This window comes from Ranitomeya imitator, chromosome 1 (assembly GCF_032444005.1).
Source record: "Ranitomeya imitator isolate aRanImi1 chromosome 1, aRanImi1.pri, whole genome shotgun sequence".
In the NCBI taxonomy this organism is placed as follows: Eukaryota; Metazoa; Chordata; class Amphibia; order Anura; family Dendrobatidae; genus Ranitomeya; species Ranitomeya imitator.
The window spans coordinates 609,476,183-609,500,279 of NC_091282.1; the positions used below are offsets into that span (position 1 = coordinate 609,476,183).

Below are 24,097 nucleotides of genomic sequence, written 5' to 3' on the forward strand. Positions count from 1 at the left end.
AAGAGACAAAGCGTCATCAGCTTCATAAAATGGTTTAATTTGGCATCAGCTGGTGGGCAGATCTGAGCCCTTGCCAACATCATGTGGGTGGGGAACAATCCGCGACGACATGCATTACCCCTATAACAGAACATACATGTAAACATGAGGCATGCATCCCCCTCCCATCTTCACAGGGACAACCGGCATTTACTGAAGAGCCCTTCACAGGCAGAGGAGGGTTCATCCTGAGTGGAAAGGTGCTATGGCCTGGCAGGTGGGAAGCACGTATTACAACCAGATCAGTGTCACCTGCACGCTCCCCCTGTACAGTGTAACACTCAGCTCTGACAACATTGTGTTAATACAGACACACAAGCATTAATGGATGGCGGCCAGCACAGAGCGTCGGCTGTCAGCCTTGGGACAAGCTGCCGCAGTACAGTCCGACAGTGCGGGGGATGTGGCAGATAGATGGCGCTCCGCTCATGTTCCATCTTAAGGCTTGAATGCGTTCTGCGCAGCCCCCGCTGCTACGTTGGTGGCTGCTGTACGCACTGCACTATTGGAGAACACACCAGCAGCAAATTCTTCCTGCGCCTTCTGGAAACTTGCACCAGTCCGGCGGTAAATGGAGTGAATCTGAGGGGAAACTGAAGGCGTCACAAACCAACAACCTCAAGTATATTCATGCAATTACATAGAAGTATTAGGATTAATATCTTATACATGGGAGCGGCCATAGACATGCCTTCCAGTACCTGCCGTCTGGAAGATTGGGCCCACCACACCCAGACTCCATACTCCCTACTCACCCTCTTCAGCATGATGATGCCCATGACAGCGATGGCAGTGAGGAGTACGGCGACGATCATCATGAATACTGAGGTTCCAGTATAACCTAGCCTCAGAGCAGTGAAAGCAGACACCCAGCCACTAGGAAAGGACAGAGACCAGAGAAGATCGGTAACAATCCTGCACACCCCGAGAGCAGATGGAGATCTGACGTGCCAAACCCAGTACCTGAAGCCCCATCCGGATATCCCCACCGCCTCCAGCACGTACACAATGTCCTGGACGAAATAGATGAAGAAGAACAGGAAGAAGTTGAAAGAACTGTCGCTCCTGAGGAGAGAAATCCGATAAAGACAAAACATTACATGGGGCTGGTCAGACTGAAAAGACCAGCAGTGTGTGATATAAATGCTTCTCAGAGCCATGTGGAGTTGGAGTCGGAACCCATTTTGGTGGAATTTGTGTCATGAAAATTGAGGAGTTGGAGGTTTGGCTTACTGACTCAACAGCCCTAAGAGCTATGATGGTATTTGGACTGAGAGACACTGTATATTGTGCCGGCCCAGCGAGACGAGCATGGAGCCACCAAGCGGCCAGCTAGACGAGTGTGAAGCCGCCAGCAAGACGAGCGTGGAGCCGCCAGCGAGACGAGAGTGGAGCCGCCCACCAAGAGATTTTAGTGCTCTCTCAAGAGCTGGGAACTCTGTGACAATCGTCACATAGGCCATCACTAGTTCAGTTGGATATGAAAAGGATCTTTAATATCTTATATATAGCGATCTATCTCGCCTTTGGCATTTTGGAAGAGCAGCTGCATTACACTGTAACACTGCCAATTCTGCAAAGGACGATCACCTTTCTACATGAGCCAATGATTTGAGTAACACACAGGGAGACATGATTGTAAATGGAGGTATTGGTTCTCAGACATCTGCCAATAAACCAAAAACGCAGAATAAGGCCCCTACACATTGTGAAGCCAATGCTTACAGATCAGAAACCTAGGATCCATAACCTCAACGAATAGGATGTTCTTAGCTTTTAGCCCTCCTCTCAATGTCCAGTGAGGCTTTAAGAGGCTCGTTATTGCAAAAGGACGAGCAGGAGAGGCTGAAAGAGGCTTGCTATCGCAAGAGGACGAGCAGGAGAGGCTGAAAAAGGCTCCTCATCTAAGGAGGAGCAGGAGAGGCGACAAGCTCCTTGTCTAGAGAGGATTAGCAGGAGCAGCAACAGGCTCTTTATCTAGAGAGGTGGAGCAGGAAAGGCTGAAAGAGACTCCTTGTCATCTAGCGAGGACAAGTAGGTTATGGAAAAGTGTGGACACTTTACCTGAAAGCCTTATACAAAGGTCTGTACCAACAAACAAACGAGCACGGTGTAAAAAGGATGAGCCAGAGAATGGACATGCCAAAACCAGATCCCCCAGTTGCGTCTACACAGAACAACGTGAGGCAGGCAAGGAAATTCAGAAGCAGCGTTCCTGCGCTAACTGGAATAGAGAGGGAAAAAAAAACATAAAAAGGAAGAAGATAAAATGAGAATTCTCATACACAGATTACACTCACCAAGCCACAAATAATACATGATTGACACCGTCCTCTGAAACTCTTGTGGGATGTCCACACCAATGTCCTGGTAGAAGCAAGGCTTCAAGGGGCAGAATGCTGGAAGCGGCGGCCAGTTGTTCTGTCTCACTGAGAGAGAGAGAGAGAGAGAGAGAGAGAGAGAGAGAGAGAGAGAGAGAGAGAGAGAGAGAGAATGTTCAAAGTAATCCTAGATAATGAGAAGCATCCACCAACAAGCTGCCAAGCCCTGTAATGGCACAAACCCGGACTATAGGATAAAGGACGTAGCCGATACGCAATACCATAGCCTAAACAAGAAGCAAACTGGCCCCGACCTGTCCGTATCCAACACACTGCTATAATCCTCTGTGTCCCACAACTGTCTCACCAAGATCCTCAACCTCCAGCTGCATCATTTCAGACCAGAAACCTGCAATCTCTGCCGCACAGCCGATCCCATTCCCAGCAGAGTGATCACATCCCTGCTGCCCTCCATGTACCCGCATCATCACAAGACCCTCAGAACTATAAAGTAAAGTCTATGCTCATACATGTGCCTCCATTAAGCGCTGCATTTTGTAGCTCCCGTTCCCTCCGGTCTAGCTCTTCAGCCTTGCGGTTCAGCTCTTCCTGGCGGCGCAGTAAATCTGCTGTTGCTGCAGCTGTAGATTCCTTTAAACGTACATTAAGAAAAATGTTTAAAAAACAGCAAAGATGCCAACAAAACTGTCCATCAGAGAGGACACACTAGGAAATAATGCGACTCTATATCATTAGTCTGGGCCTCTACCTGAGTCCCGTATGAGCCGTAGTTTTTCGGTTCAGTGGGACTTTGTTTCATCAGAGCAGGAGTGACAGGCGGCTGAAATGTAGCAGCAGGCATTGTGGCAGCTGGTTGGCCTGACGGCTCGTGGTAAGGAGGAGGCACCTGAAACGTCAAAACACATCTCTGTAAACGATAAGCTGAGAAGCATACGGGTGAAAAGGGCTCCAAACACTTGTACCTCACGGTCAAAAGACGGACACTGGAGAGATCACATAGATCCCACCAATTATCAAAGATCCCCAACCTTGGACATTGCACAGATCCATATAAATATTATTATTATTATTATTATTATTAATAATAATCCACCCTGTTACCTTGTTGCCACAAACAGCCCTCTGCTGCCCCCTGTCATCAGGACAATTACACGATTGGCTGTCGATTAACGGATGAGGACACGGGCTGTTACCACTAATAGGCCAGCTATTGGAGAACCGATAAGATACATACGCCTACAATTCCAACACATGGAATATATAACAATAAATTTGTGTGTATGTATATCGGACACATGGTTTCTGGTAGCATATGGCTTTCAGGAGTGGTTTACAGAACAAAAAAAGGAACAAAACTAAGAAAATTCAGATTCAATCCAGAACTATAGGCAGTGTATGATTATATATATACTAGATGGCAGCCCGATTCTAAAGAATCGGGAGTCTAGAATCCATATATACTTTATTTATTCAAATGTAAGAATAATACAATTAATAAATAATAGTAAGAAAGAACAAAAATAATAGGCAGTATATGGAGAAAACACCAAACAAAAGTTCAAAATTGGTGTGAAAATGTCACTGAACCACTTCACAACTAAATATATATAGTTTTGGTAAATGGTATTATAATTTTTTTGACGAAATTCGGCAGGAGCTTGAAGAGCAACGTCACTGGGCCCGCCTCCACGCAGTAGAAACTTGCTGTGAGATAAAAATTCAAAAATCACACCAAAATGGCGGGCGGAGTGTGTCACAGTACGGCACGTTTCTGATTGGTCGCTCGCAGCAGGCGGCAACCAATCAGACACTGGACACTGTTGACGTCACTTATCTCCGGACATACACACACACACAGGTCCTTCTAAAAAAATTAGCATATAGTGTTAAATTTCATTATTTACCATAATGTAATGATTACAATTAAACTTTCATATATTATAGATTCATTATCCACCAACTGAAATTTGTCAGGTCTTTTATTGTTCTAATACTGATGATTTTGGCATACAACTCCTGATAACCCAAAAAACCTGTCTCAATAAATTAGCATATCAAGAAAAGGTTCTCTAAACGACCTATTACCCTAATCTTCTGAATCAACTAATTAACTCTAAACACTCTAAAGTGCTGTATCAAGGCACCTCAATGGTAAGTCTGTTGGAAGGAAACAATGTGGCAGAAAACGCTGTACAACGAGAAGAGGAGACCGGACCCTGAGGAAGATTGTGGAGAAGGACCGATTCCAGACCTTGGGGAACCTGAGGAAGCAGTGGACTGAGTCTGGTGTGGAAACATCCAGAGCCACCGTGCACAGGCGTGTGCAGGAAATGGGCTACAGGTGCCGCATTCCCCAGGTAAAGCCACTTTTGAGCTACAGAGAAGCAGCACTGGACTGTTGCTAAGTGGTCCCAAGTACTTTTTTCTGATGAAAGCAAATTTTGCATGTCATTCGGAAATCAAGGTGCCAGAGTCTGGAGGAAGACTGGGGAGAAGGAAATGCCAAAATGCCTGAAGTCCAGTGTCAAGTACCCACAGTCAGCGATGGTGTGGGGTGCCATGTCAGCTGCTGGTGTTGGTCCACTGTGTTTCATCAAGGGCAGGGTCAATGCAGCTAGCTATCAGGAGATTTTGGAGCACTTCATGCTTCCATCGGCTGAAATGCTTTATGGAGATGAAGATTTCATTTTTCAGCACGACCTGGCACCTGCTCACAGTGCCAAAACCACTGGTAAATGGTTTACTGACCATGGTATTACTGTGCTCAATTGGCCTGCCAACTCTCCTGACCTGAACCCCATAGAGAATCTGTGGGATATTGTGAAGAGAAAGTTGAGAGACGCAAGACCCAACACTCTGGATGAGCTTAAGGCCGCTATTGAAGCATCCTGGGCCTCCATAACATCTCAGCAGTGTCACAGGCTGATTGCCTCCATGCCACGCCGCATTGAAGCAGTCATTTCTGCCAAAGGATTCCCGACCAAGTATTGAGTGCATAACTGAACATTATTATTTGATGGTTTTTTTGTTTGTTATTAAAAAACACTTTTATTTGATTGGATGGGTGAAATATGCTAATTTATTGAGACAGGTTTTTTGGGTTATCAGGAGTTGTATGCCAAAATCATCAGTATTAAAACAATAAAAGACCTGACAAATTTCAGTTGGTGGATAATGAATCTATAATATATGAAAGTTTAATTGTAATCATTACATTATGGTAAATAATGAAATTTAACACTATATGCTAATTTTTTGAGAAGGACCTGTATATATATATACATATATATAATATGTATGTATATATATATATATATATATATATATATATATATACACAGGTCCTTCTCAAAAAATTAGCATATAGTGTTAAATTTCATTATTTACCATAATGTAATGATTACAATTAAACTTTCATATATTATAGATATACAGGTCCTTCTCAAAAAATTAGCATATAGTGTTAAATTTCATTATTTACCATAATGTAATGATTACAATTAAACTTTCATATATTATAGATTCATTATCCACCAACTGAAATTTGTCAGGTCTTTTATTGTTTTAATACTGATGATTTTGGCATACAACTCCTGATAACCCAAAAAACCTGTCTCAATAAATTAGCATATTTCACCCATCCAATCAAATAAAAGTGTTTTTTAATAACAAACAAAAAAACCATCAAATAATAATGTTCAGTTATGCACTCAATACTTGGTCGGGAATCCTTTGGCAGAAATGACTGCTTCAATGCGGCGTGGCATGGAGGCAATCAGCCTGTGACACTGCTGAGATGTTATGGAGGCCCAGGATGCTTCAATAGCGGCCTTAAGCTCATCCAGAGTGTTGGGTCTTGCGTCTCTCAACTTTCTCTTCACAATATCCCACAGATTCTCTATGGGGTTCAGGTCAGGAGAGTTGGCAGGCCAATTGAGCACAGTAATACCATGGTCAGTAAACCATTTACCAGTGGTTTTGGCACTGTGAGCAGGTGCCAGGTCGTGCTGAAAAATGAAATCTTCATCTCCATAAAGCATTTCAGCCGATGGAAGCATGAAGTGCTCCAAAATCTCCTGATAGCTAGCTGCATTGACCCTGCCCTTGATGAAACACAGTGGACCAATACCAGCAGCTGACATGGCACCCCACACCATCACTGACTGTGGGTACTTGACACTGGACTTCAGGCATTTTGGCATTTCCTTCTCCCCAGTCTTCCTCCAGACTCTGGCACCTTGATTTCCGAATGACATGCAAAATTTGCTTTCATCAGAAAAAAGTACTTGGGACCACTTAGCAACAGTCCAGTGCTGCTTCTCTGTAGCTCAAAAGTGGCTTTACCTGGGGAATGCGGCACCTGTAGCCCATTTCCTGCACACGCCTGTGCACGGTGGCTCTGGATGTTTCCACACCAGACTCAGTCCACTGCTTCCTCAGGTTCCCCAAGGTCTGGAATCGGTCCTTCTCCACAATCTTCCTCAGGGTCCGGTCTCCTCTTCTCGTTGTACAGCGTTTTCTGCCACATTGTTTCCTTCCAACAGACTTACCATTGAGGTGCCTTGATACAGCACTCTGGGAACAGCCTATTTGTTGAGAAATTTCTTTCTGGGTCTTACCCTCTTGCTTGAGGGTGTCAATGATGGCCTTCTTGACATCTGTCAGGTCGCTAGTCTTACCCATGATGGGGGTTTTGAGTAAAGAACCAGGCAGGGAGTTTATAAAAGCCTCAGGTATCTTTTGCATATATATATATATATATATATATATATATATATATATATATATATATATATATATATATATATATATATATATATATATATATATATATATATATATATATATATATATACATATACACATACATACATACACACACATGGTCAAAAGTATTGACACCCCTGCAATTCTGTCAGATAATACTCATTTTCTTCCTGAAAATGATTGCAATCACAAATTATTTGGTATTATTATTTTCATTTAATTTGTCTTAGATGAAAAAACACAAAAGAGAATGAAGCAAAAAACAATGATCATTTCACACAAAACTCCAAAAATGGGCCAGACAAAAGTATTAGCACCCTCAGCCTAATACTTGGTTGCACAACCTTTAGCCAAAATAACTGTGACCAACCGCTTCTGGTAACCATGAATGAGTTTCTTACAATGCTCTGCTGGAATTTTAGACCATTCTTCTTTGGCAAACTGCTCCAGGTCCCTGATATTTGAAGGATGCCTTATCCAAACTGCCATTTTTAGATCTCTCCACAGGTGTTCTATGGGATTCAGGTCTGTACTCATTGCTGGCCACCTTAGAAGTCTCCAGTGCTTTCTCTCAAACCATTTTCTAGTGCTTTTTGAAGTGTGTTTTGGGTCATTGTCCTGCTGGAAGACCCCTGACCTTTGAAGGAGACCCAGCTTTCTCACACTGGGCCCTACATTATGCTGCAAAATTTGTTGGTAGTCTTCAGACTTCATAATGCCATGCACACGGTCAAGCAGTCCAGTGCCAGAGGCAGCAAAGCAATCCCAAAACAGCAGGGAACCTCCGTCATATTTGACTGTAGGGACCATGTTCTTTTCTTTGAATGCCTCGTTTTTTCTCCTGTAAACTATGTTGATGCCTTTGCCCAAAAAGCTCTACTTTTGTCTCATCTGACCAGAGAACATTCTTCCAAAACGTTTTAGGCTTTTTTAGGTAATTTTTGGCAAACTCCAGCCTGGCTTTTTTATGTCTCGGGGTAAGAAGTGGGGTCTTCCTGGGATAGTACGGGTTGACACTGTTGTACCCTCGGACTGCAGGGCAGCTTGAACTTGTTTGGATGTTAGTCGAGGTTCTTTATCCAACATCCGCACAATCTTGCGTTGAAATCTCTTGTCAATTTTTCTTTTTCATCCACATCTAGGGAGGTTAGCCACAGTGCCATGGGCTTTAATCTTCTTGATGACACTGTGCACGGTAGACACAGGAACATTCAGGTCTTTGGACATGGACTTGTAGCCTTGAGATTGCTCATGCTTCCTCACAATTTGGTTTCTCAAGTCCTCAGACAGTTCTTTGGTCTTCTTTCTTTTCTCCATGCTCAATGTGGTACACACAAGAACACAGGTTGAGTCAACTTTAATCCATGTCAACTGGCTGCAAGTGTGATTTAGTTATTGCCAACACCTGTTAGGTGCCACAGGCAAGTTACAGGTGCTGTTAGTTACACAAATTAGAGAAGTATCACATGATTTGTCGAACAGTGCCAATACTTTTGTCCACCCCCTTTTTTATGTTTGGTGTGGAATTATATCCAATTTGGCTTTAGGACAATTCTTTTTTGTGTTTTTTTCATTTAAGACAAATTAAATGAAGATAATAATACCAAATAATTTGTGTTTGCAATCATTTTCAGGAAGAAAATGAGTATTATCTGACAGAATTGCAGGGGTGTCAATAGTTTTGGCCATGACTGTAGATAGATATAGTTTTAAAAAGGGGGCAAAACAATATAGCATATACAATTAATTAAAATGAAAGGCAAAACAAAAAAAGAAACCAACCACCAGCTAGCGAAGGACAGCACGTTGATTGGTAATGTCCAGTGAATGGGAATCATGCATACACTGATATGTATCTCACTGCAGGCACACACGATATTTCGCCTTGACTTTTTATTTAAATTAAAAAGATATTGCGTTTAAGGCAGGGGTCACACTTGCGTGAAACTCGCACGAGTCGCGCACCTCAATACCCGGCACTCGGGACCGGAGTATGTGGCTGCATGTATTTCCAAGCATCTGAACGCTCCGGGTCCCAAGTGCCGGTGGCAGTGCCGGGTATTGAGATGTGAGACTCATGCGAGTTTAGATCTACAGTACAGACCAAAAGTTTGGACACACCTTCTCATTTAAAGATTTTTCTATATTTTCATGACTATGAAAATTGTAAATTCACACTAAAGGAATCAAAACTATGAATTAACACTTGTGGAATTATATACTTAAAAAAGTGTGAAACAACTGAAATTATGTCTTATATTCTAGGCTCTTCAAAGTAGCCACCTTTTGCTCTGATGACTGCTTTGCACACTCTTGGCATTCTCTTGATGAGCTTCAAGAGGTAGTTACTGGGAATGGTCTTCCAACAATCTTGGAAGTTCTTAGCACTTGTTGGCCCTTTTGCCTTCACTCTGCGGTCCAGCTCACCCCAAACCATCTCGATTGGGTTCAGATCTGGTGACTCTGGAGGCCAGGTCATCTGGCGTAGCACCCCATCACTCTCCTTCTCGGTCAAATAGCCCTTACACAGCCTGCAGGTGTGTTTAGGGTCATTGTCTTGTTGAAAAATAAATGATGGTCCAACTAAACACAAACCGGATGGAATAGCATGCCGCTGCAAGATGCTGTGGTAGTCATGCTGGTTCAGTATGCCTTTAATTTTGCCTTCAATTCAATTCAAGCAACCGCACACATCACACCTCCTCCTCCAGGCTTCACGGTGGGAACCAGGCACGTAGAGTCCATCCGTTCACCTTTTCTGCGTCGCACAAAGACACGGTGGTTAGAACCAAAGATCTCAAATTTGAACTCATCAGACCAAAGCACAGATTTCCATTGGTCTAATGTCCATTCCTTGTGTTCTTTAGCCCAAACAAGTCTCTTCTGCTTGTTGCCTGTCCTTGCAGTGGATTCCTAGCAGCTATTTTACCATGAAGGCCTGCTGCACAAAGTCTCCTCTTTACAGTTGTTGTAGAGATGTGTCTGCTGCTAGAACTCTGTGTGGCATTGACCTGGTCTCTAATCTGAGCTGCTGTTAACCTGCAATTTCTGAAGCTGGTGACTTGGATAAACTTATCCTCAGAAGCAGAGGTGACTCTTGGTCTTCCTTTCCTCATGTGAGCCAGTTTCTTTGTAGCGCTTGATGGTTTTTGCAACTGCACTTGGGGACACTTTCAAAGTTTTCCCAAAGTTTTTCGGACTGACTGACCTTAATTTCTTAAAGTAATGATGGCCACTTGTTTTTCTTTACTTAGCTGCTTTTTTCTTGCCATAATTCAAATTCTAGCAGTCTATTCAGTAGGACTATCAGCTGTGTATTCACCAGACTTCTGCACAACACAACTGATGGTCCCAACCCCGTTTATAAGGCAAGAAATTCCACTTATTAAACCTGACAGGGCACACCTGTGAAGTGAAAACCATTTCCGGTGACTACCTCTTGAAGCTCATTAAGAGAATGCCAAGAGTGTGCAAAGCAGTCATCAAAGCAAAAGGTGGCTACTTTGAAGAACCTAGAATATAAGACATAATTTCAGTTGTTTCACACTTTTTTGTTAAGTATATAATTCCACATGTGTTAATTCATAGTTTTGATGCCTTCAGTGTGAATTTACAATTTTCATAGTCATGAAAATACAGAAAAATCTTTAAATGAGAAGGTGTGTCCAAACTTTTGGTCTGTACTGTATAGATAGATCTATAAATCAGAAAAAAAAAAAGAATTTAAGCACAGCACAGCAAAAATTGGGTGCAAAGTCTCATAGGCATATACTAAACTTTGTAAGTAGGATAAAAAAAAGTTGAAACAGCACTCCATATGACAACTGTAACAATTGCCATATGAAGTGCCGTTTCAACTTTTTTCGATGATTCATCAATCTATAGTCAATTTATGGATGGATGGATCTATCTATCTATCTCTGTGTGTGTAAACATTCTTCAATGGAGTATGAAAATGAAGAGGTTGGACATAATTCTTTTTTTTTGTAAATAATAAATCTTAATTTAGCTTACAAAATTGCATACAAATCCACATGAAAAAAAAAAAAAAACGCGTCAAATCAGCACAGATTTTTACCTGCGTTTTCTGCCAAGAGATGCAGAATCTGCACAGAAAATTCCACAGGCAAATCAGCAACGTGTGCACATACCCTAAGACACACCCCAAAGAAGGTAAATTGGGGGAAAAAAATAATGTGTCAAATGGGGGCCCGTCTTACTGTCCGGTAAATTCCATCCCAGGCTGGTGCGGCGGTGGTGCTCTGGGGTTCCCAGTGGTTCTGCCGGTATTTAGCGACAGGTGCAGTGGTGGTGCTCTGTGGTGTGGCGGGCCTCTACCGGCATTTTGTGAAAGCCCAGAAGTGCCACCCCACACCACAGAGCACCATTACCGCACCAGCCTGGGAAGGGAGGCTGCATCGCCCTGCAGTGTCGGACCGGGACCGCCGCCACAGTATTTTGTAAGTATATTTTGACTATAAGACGCACCCCCATATTACCACACTTTTTGGGGGAAAAAAGTGTGTCTTATAGTCAGAAAAATACAGTAAATCTCAGTTTTCCTCAAAATAGACATCCTGCATGGCCCTGCAGGAGTCCTCTGCTTCAAAAGCAAAAGGAGTTTAAATTAGTTTCCTCACCTCTCACGCATCCGCAATTTCCTCACTTCCCATATTTGAAAGTATGTAATTCTACTACTAAAAGAGGTTTAGAATGTCAGATAGTTTTCCTACTGGAAATTCTGTGTGAGAGAGGAGGGGAGTGAATGCCCCCTCACTGGAGCTGTGCTATGGATTTTAACATTTTCTATGACACTCACCCCTAAGTTGTTGAATGGATTATACACATCCAAGGTAGCGTACTGGCTGCTGGGCTGGTGTTCTGTCACCGCCGAATCCTGGGGGAGAGAGGAAGAGCCATCAAAAAACAACCCCAGTGTAAATAAATGAGCCACAGTGCCACAGGAAGGCACGGAGAGAAGCCCTCCCATCCACTACAGGAGGGCATGGGTGAAGATCCTCCCAACTACAGTAATGGCTAGAGGTTCCTGGTACTCCACGTCTTACAAGAGGACACAGCAAGAGGCACAGTACTCCACGTCCTACAAGAAGAGACAGCAAAAGGTCCAAAGTGAGCGCTCCACTCTCTAAAGGAGAGCACGGCGAGAAGCCCCCTCCCCCAAGTACCCCACCTCCTACAAGAGAGCATGGTGAGAGGCCCCCTACCCCAACTCCTACAGTAGAGCATGGCAAGAGGCACCCCCCAACTCGGTACTGTGCGTCCTATAGGAGAGCAGGGAGAGCGGTCCCCTCCCCCAAGTACCCCACCTCCTAAAGGATAGTATGGCGAGAGGCCCCCTCCCCCAAGTACCCCACCTCCTACAGGAGAGCATGGCGAGAGGCACCCCCCCAACTCGGTACTGTGCGTCCTATAGCAGAGCATCCTATAGCAGACCCTGCTCGGTAGTGTGCCCCCTACAGGAGAGCATGGCGAGAGGCACCACAAACCCCCCCCCCAATTCGGCACTGTGCTTCCTATAGGAGAGCATGGAGAGAGGTTCCCCCTCGCTACTGGGCCTCCTACAGGAGAGCACAGCGAAAGCCCCCCCAACTCGGTACTGTGCTTCCTATAGGAGAGCATGGAGAGAGAGGTCTCCCCTCGGTACTGGGCCTCCTACAGGAGAGCATGGCGAGAGCCCTCCCAACTCGGTACTGTACTTCCTATATGAGAGCATAGAGAGAGGTCCCCCCTCGGTACTGGGCCTCCTACAGGAGAGCACGGCTCGACAACTCGGTACTGAGCTTCCTATGGGAGAGCATGGAGAGAGGTCCCCCTCAGTACTGGGCCTCTTAAAGGAGAGCAGGCGAGAAGACCCCCCTCAGTACTCCGCCTCCTACAGGAGAGCACAGCAAAAGTCTCCTGGCACTCAGCCTCCTACAGGAGAGCAGAGAGACGCTCCTGGTACTCCAGGCCTTACAAGAGGGCACAGCGCTAGGCCATCGGTACTCCACATCCTACAGGTGAGGCATGGAGAGGCGGCACCCCACCCCCGATACAGGAGAGCATGGAGAGGAGTCTCCCCACTACAGTAAGGATATGTTCCTACAATTGGTGTTTGTTCAGGCTTTCACAAGACTGAATTTCAGTATGAATCCAGCAACTCAGCTCACTTGCGCTTTTTCTTGCATTGTTGACGCTTGCAGTTTTGTCTCTCTTTGGTATGTTAGATTACATGTGCAAAGAGATAAATAGATAGATATCTGTGAGATATATAATTAGTGGCTTGCGTGTGTAGTTTACTGTACATTAGCCTAATTTAAGGGCTTCGTGACTGTCCACTGCACATAAACGTTGGCGCTTGCGGGGCTTTGTGCAGCGCTGACGTTTATGAACAGTTGGTGGTCTAGCAGCAATCAGGATCCCCAAGGTCCTGCAAGCGCTGCGATTCCTGTGCAGAGCCGTTGCTCTGACAGGTGACATCATCGGGACCTGATTAGATCAGGTCCCAATGATGTTAACCCTTTGCTATCTTCTAGATGCCACGATCGCGGCATTTAGAAGATAGCAGAGGGAGCCCCTGTTATACTCACCTTTCCGACACGCCCCCCCATGATGACCTCCAGCTACAGTGGCTTGCTAACAAGCGATCTACCTGTGTAAAACTCACAGGTCTCTTGCAATGCAATACGTGTATTGCATTGTAAGAGACCTGAGATAAGACAAATAAAAATTGTCCCATACAGGGACTAAGTAAAAATGTAACAAAAAAAAAGTTTTAAAACTTAAAAAAAAAAAAAAAAAAAGAGAACACTTAAACAACAGAATATAACTCCAAGTAAATCAAACTTCTGAGAAATCAAACTGTCCACTTAGGAAGCAACACTGTTTGACAATCAATTTCTCATGCTGTTGTGCAAATAGAATAGACAATAGATGGAAATTATTGGCAATTATCAAGACACACTCAAAGTAGTGGTTCTGCAGGTGGGGACCACAGACCACATCCCACTACCAATGCTTTCTGGCTGATGTTTTGGTCACTTTTGAATGTTGGTTGTGCTTACACATTTGTGGTAGCATGAGACGGACTCTGCAACCCACACAAGTGGCTCAGGTAGTGCAGCTCATCTAGGATGGCACATCAATGCGAGCTGTGGCAAGAAGTGTGAAGTGTGTGTGTGTGTGTATATATATATATACATCTGTCCTGAAGGCAAGTCGCACCTAGGTGTTAATAGGTACTTCCTTGGGACTAGTAGAAATTGTGTCTCCATATCTCCCCAGGAGGTCTAGCTAGGGCCAAGAAGAAGCTAACATTTGGCACCTACTAGGTCTTGGAGGGAAGGTGGTAATTGCGGCCTGAGGGAATCTATCCCTGAGAACCTTTCCACAAGAGAAAATAATATATTCATTGGGGGCGTGGCCGTGGCCCAATCAAGCAGGCAGCAGTTATGATATTGGCCTGAGGGGCCGGTCTAGAAACCTCACCTCAGACCAAAGTTATAAATTTAGGCTGCAGACAGAGAATTGTGTTCACATGTGAGGGCAGCCTGAGAAGCTGATGTGTTCCACCAACTCCATTCACCCCTCCCTCAGGGAGCAGAAAGCAACTACCTTGATTTCTGTAAGTTTTCTCCTGTTTATTTTGATACTGTTTTGCATAAGTTGTATGTCTTTTTATTATATTTTTATACCTTTTTCTTATTGTAAGAATTGAACTTTTGTTATTAAAGTATAAAACTTTAACAAGTTGAACCTTGAATGTCCTAAAAGAATCCATAGCCTAAAGGTGTGTGAGCCTTATGAGTGATAGACATATTTTTATTAGTATTATTGTTAGTTCCGGGACTCATCGCCCGTGTATTCGATGAGTGGTGGCAGCGCGTATGAGCGGGTGTGTGGCCTGGGTCGGTGTGTGATTTATGCTCCCATTACAGCATAGGACAGAGGTTGAATTCTGGACTGAGAGTGGGGAGATAGATTAACCCTTGCAGGCACAACCCCAAGTCACGTGTGAGAGCAGGCACGTGACGAATAAGTGACACCACGGAGAAGGGATCCGTGACCAGAAAGTTTGCTGTGTCTGTCAGCGTAGTGTCCAGAGGCTGGAGGCGATACCAGGAGACAGGCCAGTACACCAGGAGAGGTGGAAGGGGCCGTAGGAGGGCAACAACCCAGCAGAAGGACCGCTACCTCAGCCTTTGTGCAAGGAGGAGCACTGCCAGAGCCCTGCAAAATGAACACCAGCAGGCCACAAATGTGGATATGTCTGCACAAACGTTTAGAAACAGACTCCATAAAGATGGTCTGAATGCCCGACGTCCACAAATGGGGGTTGTGCTCACAGCCCAACACTGTGCAGGACGCTTGGCATTTGCCACAGAACACCAGGATTGCCGAATTCGCCACTGGCACCATGTGCTCTTCACAGATGAAAGCAGGTTTACAATGAGCACATGTGACAGACATGACAGAGTCTGGAGACGCAGTGGAGAGCGATCTGCTGCCTGCAACATCCTTCAGCATGACCGGTTTGGCAGTGGGTCAGTAATGATGTGGGGTGGCATTTCTTTGGAGGGCCCTGTATGTGCTCGCCCGAGGTAGCCTGACTGCCATTAGGTACCAAGATGAGCTCCTCAGACCCCTTGTGAGACCTTATGCTGGTGCGGTTGGCCATGCAGGACAATGCCAGACCTCATTTGGCTGGAGTGTGTCAGCAGTTCCTGCAAGATTAAGGCATTGAAGCTATGGACTGGCCCGCCCGTTACCCAGACCTGTATCCGATTGAACACATCTGGGACATCATGTCTCGCACCATCCACCAACGTCACGTTGCATCACAGACTGTCCAAGAGTTGGCGGATGCTTTAGTCCAGGTCTAGGAGGAGATCCCTCAGGACACCATCCGCTGCCTCATCAGGAGCATGCCCAGGCATTGTATGGAGATCAAACCGGCACGTGGATGCCACACACACTACTGAGCATCATTTCCTTGTTTTGAGGCATTTCCACTGAAGTTGGATCACCCTTTAACTTCATTTTCCACTTTGATTTTGAGTATCGTTCCAAATCCAGGTCTCCATTGGTTATTAAATTTGATTTCCACTGGTGATTTTGTTGTCAGCACATTCAACTTTGTACAGAACAAAGTACTAAATGAGAATGTTTTGTTCATTCATTCAGATCTAGAATGTGTTGAGTGTTCCCGTTATTTTTTTGAGCAGTGTATTAAACCAATAAATACATATATATGTAGAAACAAAAAAAGTACACATTCAGTTATCGCAGAGTCCGTAACGAGCCAATCTATAAAATGGTCACACTTGTTCACTCCTTCAGCGCTCACAGTAAAAAAAAAAAAAAAAAAAACACGGAGCACAAATTTTGGCTTTTTCATCATGCCGCCAAACAAAAAGTAAAATAAAACGAGATCAAAAGTCACATGAAAATAAAAATGGTACGTCATCTTGTCCCGCAAAAAACAAGCCGCCATACAGCTCCAACTGCAGAAAAATAAAAAAGTTATAGCTCTCAGAATAAAGCGATGCAAAAACAATTAGGCCACGTGCACACGTTGCGGAAAGTGGTGCGGATTTTTCTGGACTGATTTTGGTTAATCCGCACTGCTGGTGTAAACCTCTGCGGAATCCGCACAAAGAATTGACCTGCTGCGGAATAAACAACGTTACGCTTCCGCATGTTTTATTCCGCAGCATGTGCACTGCGGATTTTGTTTTCCATAGGCTTACATGGTACTGTAAACTCAGGGAAAACTGCTGCGAATCCGATTGATGTCAGGCGTCTGATAGATCTGGTATGTATGTGTGTGTCTGTCTGTCAATGTGTGTGAAGTCTGTCTGTGTGCGTCTGTTTGTGTGTATGTGTCCCCATACGACGACAGTGCTACCCAATTGTGCCAAGTCGCCGTATGGGACTACTGCTCCCATCCGGTATTAGGATGGGCGAGTAGTCCCTGTGTTCGGCAACTTAGCACAATTGTCAGTAAAACACAAAACACCTAACACATACAATACACATATACAATACATGTAACATACATGACAGACAGTACATACAACATAGAACATAGAATACATACTCACCATACAGCACAGAGGTACGCGAAGCCCTCGGTCCCCTAGGAAAAAAATCCAAAAAAAATAAAACAATTCCATACTCCCTGTCCCCAGATATCCCAACGAGTGTCCCACGACGATCGGTTGCTCTCCGGCGATAGACTACCAGGAGCGATGCTCCTGGCAGTGTATCGCGTTGTTTACCGGAGTTTAGCGGCTCCGGTGTCTCATTTTACAGCACTTTCCCACGCAGCAGTGCCATAAAGCGAGACTACTGGGGTCAATGAACGCCGGTAAACTCGCGCATGCGTAGTTACACACTGACAGGAGCCGTAGCTCCTGTCAGTGTGTTGCTGCAGCCGTGGAGAGCAGACATCTCCGGATGTGTCCGTTCTCCATGGCAGATTGCCGTGGGCCACTTGTTATAGGATTTCTGCGGACAGGGAGTATGAATTTGGTTTTTTTTTTTTTACTTTTTTGCAGGACAAGGGTCTTCAGGTGGATTGGGCGTACAATAAATAAATGGTCAAAAAGTGTGTATCATTTCATTAAAATAAATTTTTTTCTAGTGTCTGGTTTTTTTTTACACTTTAAATAGGATTAATAATGGATAGGCGTCTTATTGATGCCTCTCCATTATTAACTGGGCTTAATGCCACCTTACAATAGCAAGGTGGCATTAACCCCTTATTACCCCACATCCCACCGCTACACGGGAGTGGGAAGAGAGGGGCTAATTGCCGGAATTGGCGCATCTTTTAGATGCGCCTTTTCTGGGGCGGCTGTTATTTGTAGCCGGGGGGGAGGTTTGGGTGGGGGTGGGGGTCAGGCAGATATCCATGGCCCCTTCCTCGGCTATGGATATCAGCCCACAGCTGATATAGGGGGACCCTAGGTCATTTTTTTTGCCCCCCCCCCTATATTTTATAGCCAGAAAGGCTACGCAGACAGCTGCGAGCTGATATTAATAGCCTGGGAAGATCCATGGGTATTTTAACCCCTTCCCAGGCAACAAATATTGGCCCACAGCTGTCTACCTAGCCTTTCTGGCCAAAAAATATAGGGGGACTGTTGTGAATTCTGTTGTCGAACTCCCTCCTGTGGTCGTGAATGGTACTTCGGCGAGTTCTGTCTATGGGCTCCCTCTGGTGGCTATGAGTGAGGCTGCTGCTTCTGAGGTTCCTTACACAGGTGACGTGGTTTATCCTTTGGTTAGCTGCTCTATTTAACTCCTCTCAGATCGTTACTCCATGCCAGCTGTCAATGTTTTTGCATTGGTTCAGCTTGCTCCTGGATCTCTCTGGTGACCTGCCTTCTCCTGCAGAAGCTAAGTTCCTGATAGTCATTATTTGTTCACTGTTTTCTTGTCCAGCTGGTTATCATGATTTTGTCTTGCTAGCTGGAAGCTCTGGGATGCAGAGTGGCCCTCCGCACCGTGAGTCGGTGCGGAGGTCTTTTTGTACACTCTGCGTGGTCTTTTGTAGGTTTTTGTGCTGATCGCAAAGTTACCTTTCCTATCCTCTGTCTATTTAGTAAGTCTCGCCTCCCTGTGCTGAAACCTGTTTCATTTCTGCGTTTGTGACTTTCATCTTTACTCACAGTCAATATATGTGGGGGGCTGCCTTTTCCTTTGGGGAATTTCTCTGAGGCAAGGTAGGCTTTATTTTATTTTCTTTCTCTAGGGCTAGCTAGCTCTTAGGCTGTGACGAGGCGCCTAGGGAGTGTCAGGAGCGCTCCACGGCTATTTCTAGTGTGTGTGATAGGATTAGGGATTGTGGTCAGCAGAGCTCCCACATCCCAGAGCTCGTCCTGTATGAGGTTTAACTATAAGGTCATTCCGGGTGCTCGTAACCACCAGGTCATAACAGGGGACCCCATGTCATTTTTTTGGGGAACCCCCTCCCCCTATATTTTAGAACCAGTAAGGCTACGCAGACAGCTGTGGTTTATAGCCTGGCCAGGCCTGCGCCTTTTTTTTTTTTTTTTTGGCCCTGGAGCATAGGTGGGAAAAGTCTCTTTGGCCTATATAAAAAGACTGTGTCCCTATTACTGCCCCTGATACCCCAATACTCAGCCACTGCTGCCGTATGTGTCCCTATTAGGCCGGCGTCACACTAGGCGTAAGTAAATACGGTCCATTTTTTACAGCCATAATACGCAGTAATTATCCCAAAACACTGTTCCGTATTCAATGCGAGGATGCGATTTTTACGCACAAATTTATCCGTGTGACATCCGTATGGCATCCGTACGGCGATATTTTTCTCGCAGGCTTGCAAAATGGACATCTCATGTATCCATCGGCTCAAATATTCTTAAAAACATATGTACAGTATATATATATATATATATATATATATATATCTCTATCAGTGAGACACACATAAATATGACTCATCTCTTCCGACAAGCCTACAGCCTGCAGTGATCCTCAACCTACTGAACAGCCGTACAGCCAGCTCTTCCCTCTCCTAGTGTATCCTCACCCACCCCATGCAGACTGTGAGCCCTCGCGGGCAGGGTCCTCCCTCCTTATGTACTCGTGTGCCTTGTTATCTGCTCATGTTTAATGTATTTGTCTATATTTGCCCCGTATTCACATGTAAAGCGCCATGGAATAAATGGCGCTATAAAAATGTATAATAATAATAATAATATTCATATTTAATTTGGCGCTAGATAGCAGAAAAGCCGGTAATTCAATTGCCGGCTTTTCCTATCTCCTTCACAAACCGGACACGATATGAGACATGGTTTACATACAGTAAACCATCTCATATCCCTTTTTTTATTACATATTCCTCTTTAGTAATATAAGAAGTGTCTTTGTGTCAAACTTGGGGGTCTCTAGTAATTAAATTAAAGGGTTTATTCCCGGAAAAATTTGGCGTGGGCTCCCGTGCAATTTTCTCTACCAGAGTGGGAAAGCCAGTGACTGAGGGCAGATATTAATAGCCTAGAGAGGGACCATGGTTATTGCCCCCCCCCCCCCCCCCCCGGCTAAAAACATCTGCCCCCAGCCACCCCAGAAAAGGCACATCTGGAAGATGCGCCTATTCTGGCACTTAGCCTCTCTCTTCCCACTCCCCTGTGGCAGTGGAATATGGGGTAATGAAGGGTTAATGTCACCTTGCTATTGTAAGGTGACATTAAGCCAGGTTAATAATGGAGAGGCGTCAATTATGACACCTATCCATTATTAATCCAATAGTACGAAATGGTTAATAAAACACACATTATTAAAAAGTATTTTGATGAAATAAAGACACATGGTGTTTTAATATTTTATTATACTTTTAATCCACCTGAAGACCCTTGTCACCTGAGACAAAGTTAAAAAACAAACAACAATATTCCATACCTTCCGCCATTAGTGTCTTGTCCCACGTTGTAAATCCATCTGAAGGGGTTAAATCATTTTACATCCAGGAGCTCTGCTAATGCAGCTGTGCTCCTGTCTGTAAAACTTGGTGAATGAATGGATTGCAGGGGAATGTACTGTAGTTACCTCGAGTCGCGGTGATGCGCCCTCTGCTGGATGAACTCATATGAACTCGAGCGTGGGAAAATATTCTGAAAAGTTCCCAGGCATGATGTGGCTACGCTCTGCTGAGCGCTGTCAAGGTTACTTCCACTCATTGTGATATTTTCACAAAATGGAGGATGAAAGCAGAAGGGGTTGGACAAGGAAATTACATCATTTTTTTTTCTTACTGAAGTTTGTCAAGTTTCAAAAGCTTTATTGATGTAAAAAACGCAGACAATCTGCAGAGAAAACCGCAATGAAAACCGCATGAAAAATGCACCAAAACCGCACCTGCGTTTTCTGCCAAGAGCTGCGGATTTAGTGCAGAAAAATCTGCAAGGTGTGCACATACCCTTATAATTCTGGACTCCCCAGAAGGCTTCTTTATAGAGAAAAGGTCTGAGTAATGACCCTTTCCTATTTCGTGAGGAGGGACTGGGGATATTGCTGCCATCCGCAGAAAATCCTGGATGTCCAACCACATAGGGGAGACTGAAGAGAGATGGACGTTTAACACAAACATTTTTCTGGGGGAAGGGAGTCGAATTCTATTCTGTACCCGAGAGATTACCAGAAAGCCTTGAGTTCTCCAGGTTATCTTTCCCCAGTTCAACAGCCGCCCCCCCCCCTATTCTGATGGCGTCATTTCCTTCGAAACTGAGGGACCTGAATCCCTATTTTTGTTCCTATTTTCTCCCCCTTTTTGATAGCTCCATCTCCCCTGCTTTCCCTTACCCCTATAGTCTGATCTTTGACTATAATAGGGCCTGCGTTTTTCCTCTGGAAACCCCTTTTTTTCCCATCTGAAGCTTTTGCCAGAATATCATCAAGAATGGGTCCAAAGACTCTACCCCCTAAGAAAGGGATGGAGCACAGCTTATTTTTACACTGTGTTCTTAATTATTATGCAAATTGGATTTAAGTATCAAAGATTTAATGGTTTTGTTTTTCAAATAAACTCATGGATGGTATTGTGTCTCAGGGCTCAATGGATCACTGAAATCAATCTTAAACACATGTGATAATTATTTTTCCAGGTGATTCTAATTAAAGGAAAAACTACTTAAAAATTATGTTCCACATTATTAAGCAGGCCATAGGTTCCAAGTAATATGGGAACTAAAAAGGATCTCTCTGCTGCTGAAAAGCATTAAATAGAGCAAAGCCTTTGACAAGGTATGAAAACATTAGATATTCCTCGAAAACTTAAGAGTGATCATCATACTGTGAAGAGATCTGTGACAAAGAGCACAGAGAGTTCATGCAGATAAAGGCATAATGAGGAAGGTTTCTGCCAGACAAATTCATGGGATTAAGAGAGCAGCTGCCAAAATACCATTACAAAGCAGCAAACAGTTATTTGAAGCTGCTGGTGACTCTGGAGTCCCTCGAACCTCAAGGCGTAGGATCCTTCAAAGGCTTGCTGTGGTGCATAAACCTAATATTCACCCACCCTTAAACAGTGTTCACAAGCAGAAATGGTTAAAGTGGGCCCAGACATACATGAACACTAATTTCCAAATAGTCTTGTTTACTGATGAGTGTCAAGCAACCCTAGATGGTCCAGATAGATGGAGTAGTGGAAGGTTGGTGGATTGCCACCATGTCCCAACAAGGCTGCGACGTCAGCAAGGAGGTGGAGTCACATTTTGGGCCAGAATCACGGGGAAACAGCTGGTAGGACATTTTAAGGTTCACGAAGGTGTGAAAATGACCTCTGCAAAGTATTTAGAGTTTCTGACTGACAACTTTCTTCCATGGTCTAAGAAGCAGAAACGTGCCTTCAGGAGCAAAATCATCTTCATGCATGACAATGCACCATCTCATGCTGCAAAGAATACTTCTGAGTCAATGGCTGCTATGGGCACAAAAGGAGATAAACATGTGTGGCCACCATCTTCACCTGACCTCAACCATACAGAGAACCTTTGGAGTATCATCAAGCAAAAGATCTATGAGGGTGGGAGGCAGTTCACATCAAAACAGCGGCTCTGGGAGGCTATTCTGACTTCATGCAAATAGTCTTAGTTACTCACCGGTTAACGGTGTTTTTCGGAGTCCATGACAGCACTACGGAGAGAGGGGATCCGCCCTTCAGGAACAGGAAACCTACAGATATATAAGGGCGGCACCTCTCCCCACGCATCAGTTGGTTTACAGAGCACAAGAGGACCACCAAGGTTAATAGCATACAAAATAAACAATAATACAATATTAACTATTCACTACCCGTGAATTATATATAAGTAAAGGAAGAGGTGTACACCCAGAACTTAAGAAGACGGGAGGGTATGTACAGGTGCTGTCATGGACTCCGAAAAACACCGTTAACCGGTGAGTAACTAAGACTTTATTCGGTCGTCCATGACAGCACTACGGAGAGAATTACAGAGAGTAACTAACTAGGGAGGGACTACAGCTTGCAGCACCCTTACACCAAAAGAGAGGTCAGATGAGGCACCCAGGTTCAATCTATAATGGTTATAGAAAGTGTTTGGAGAAGACCAAGTAGCAGCCTTACAAATCTGGTCGATCGACACCTCCAATCTTTCCGCCCACGAAGCCGCCATAGCTCTAGTGGAATGCGCTTTAAGACCTTCAGGCGCCGGCTTGCCCTTTGAGATATAAGCCAGCGAGATAGCCTCCCTGATCCATCTAGCTAGAGTAGACTTCGATGCTCTATGCCCTTTCCTACTACCCTGATAGGACACGAATAGGGCATTATCTAACTTCCAGGGATCAGTTACCGCTAGATACTGCAGGATACATCTTCTTACATCTAAAGTGTGTAACTTCCTTTCCTTATCGTTAGTAGGATTGGGGAGGAAAGATGGAAGAACTATTTCCTGTGTTCTGTGGAAACTGGACACTACCTTAGGAAGATATGCTGGATCAGGGGACAGTATCACTCTATCATCCCTAAGCTGCATGTAAGGGGGAACCCTGGATAATGCTTGTATGTCACCTATCCTACGCGCCGATGTTATGGCCACCAGGAAGGCTACTTTAAGGGATAGATGTTTAATAGAGGCTGAAGTAATTGGCTCAAATGGGGCCTCTGTCATGGCTGAGAGGACTAGGTTCAGGTCCCATGGCATGACTCTATTCTTCACAATTGGCCTAGACCGTTTTGTTGCCCTGATGAATCTGCTGATCCAGTGATTCTCAGCGATGTTGCAGCCAAAGAGGGCCCCCAAGGCTGATACCTGCACCTTAAGAGTATTTGGGGATAACCCCATATCTAACCCCCTTTGTAAGAACTCCAAGATCTGGTCTATTGGTATTGACTGACCAGCTATTACCCCCGAGTTCTGAAGAAATCTCTTCCAGATTCTGACATAGATTTT

The 24,097-nt window shown here is 44.5% G+C and overlaps 1 protein-coding gene across 1 annotated transcript in view; it reads right to left on the reverse strand.

Annotated features, from left to right (window-relative positions):
- Positions 1 to 16: 16 nt before the first annotated feature.
- SCAMP3 (secretory carrier membrane protein 3) overlaps positions 17 to 24,097 on the reverse strand; it is a 36,796-nt gene continuing 12,715 nt past the window's right edge. Inside the window, exons 2-9 of the mRNA XM_069769251.1 lie at positions 11,968 to 12,045; positions 3,130 to 3,267; positions 2,891 to 3,011; positions 2,340 to 2,468; positions 2,104 to 2,263; positions 1,003 to 1,104; positions 795 to 915; positions 17 to 621 (exon numbers count right to left, since the gene is read on the reverse strand). Of these exons, the coding sequence (XP_069625352.1) occupies positions 478 to 621; positions 795 to 915; positions 1,003 to 1,104; positions 2,104 to 2,263; positions 2,340 to 2,468; positions 2,891 to 3,011; positions 3,130 to 3,267; positions 11,968 to 12,045 (993 nt within the window). The 3' untranslated portion in view covers positions 17 to 477. The remainder of the gene's footprint in view (positions 622 to 794; positions 916 to 1,002; positions 1,105 to 2,103; positions 2,264 to 2,339; positions 2,469 to 2,890; positions 3,012 to 3,129; positions 3,268 to 11,967; positions 12,046 to 24,097) is intronic.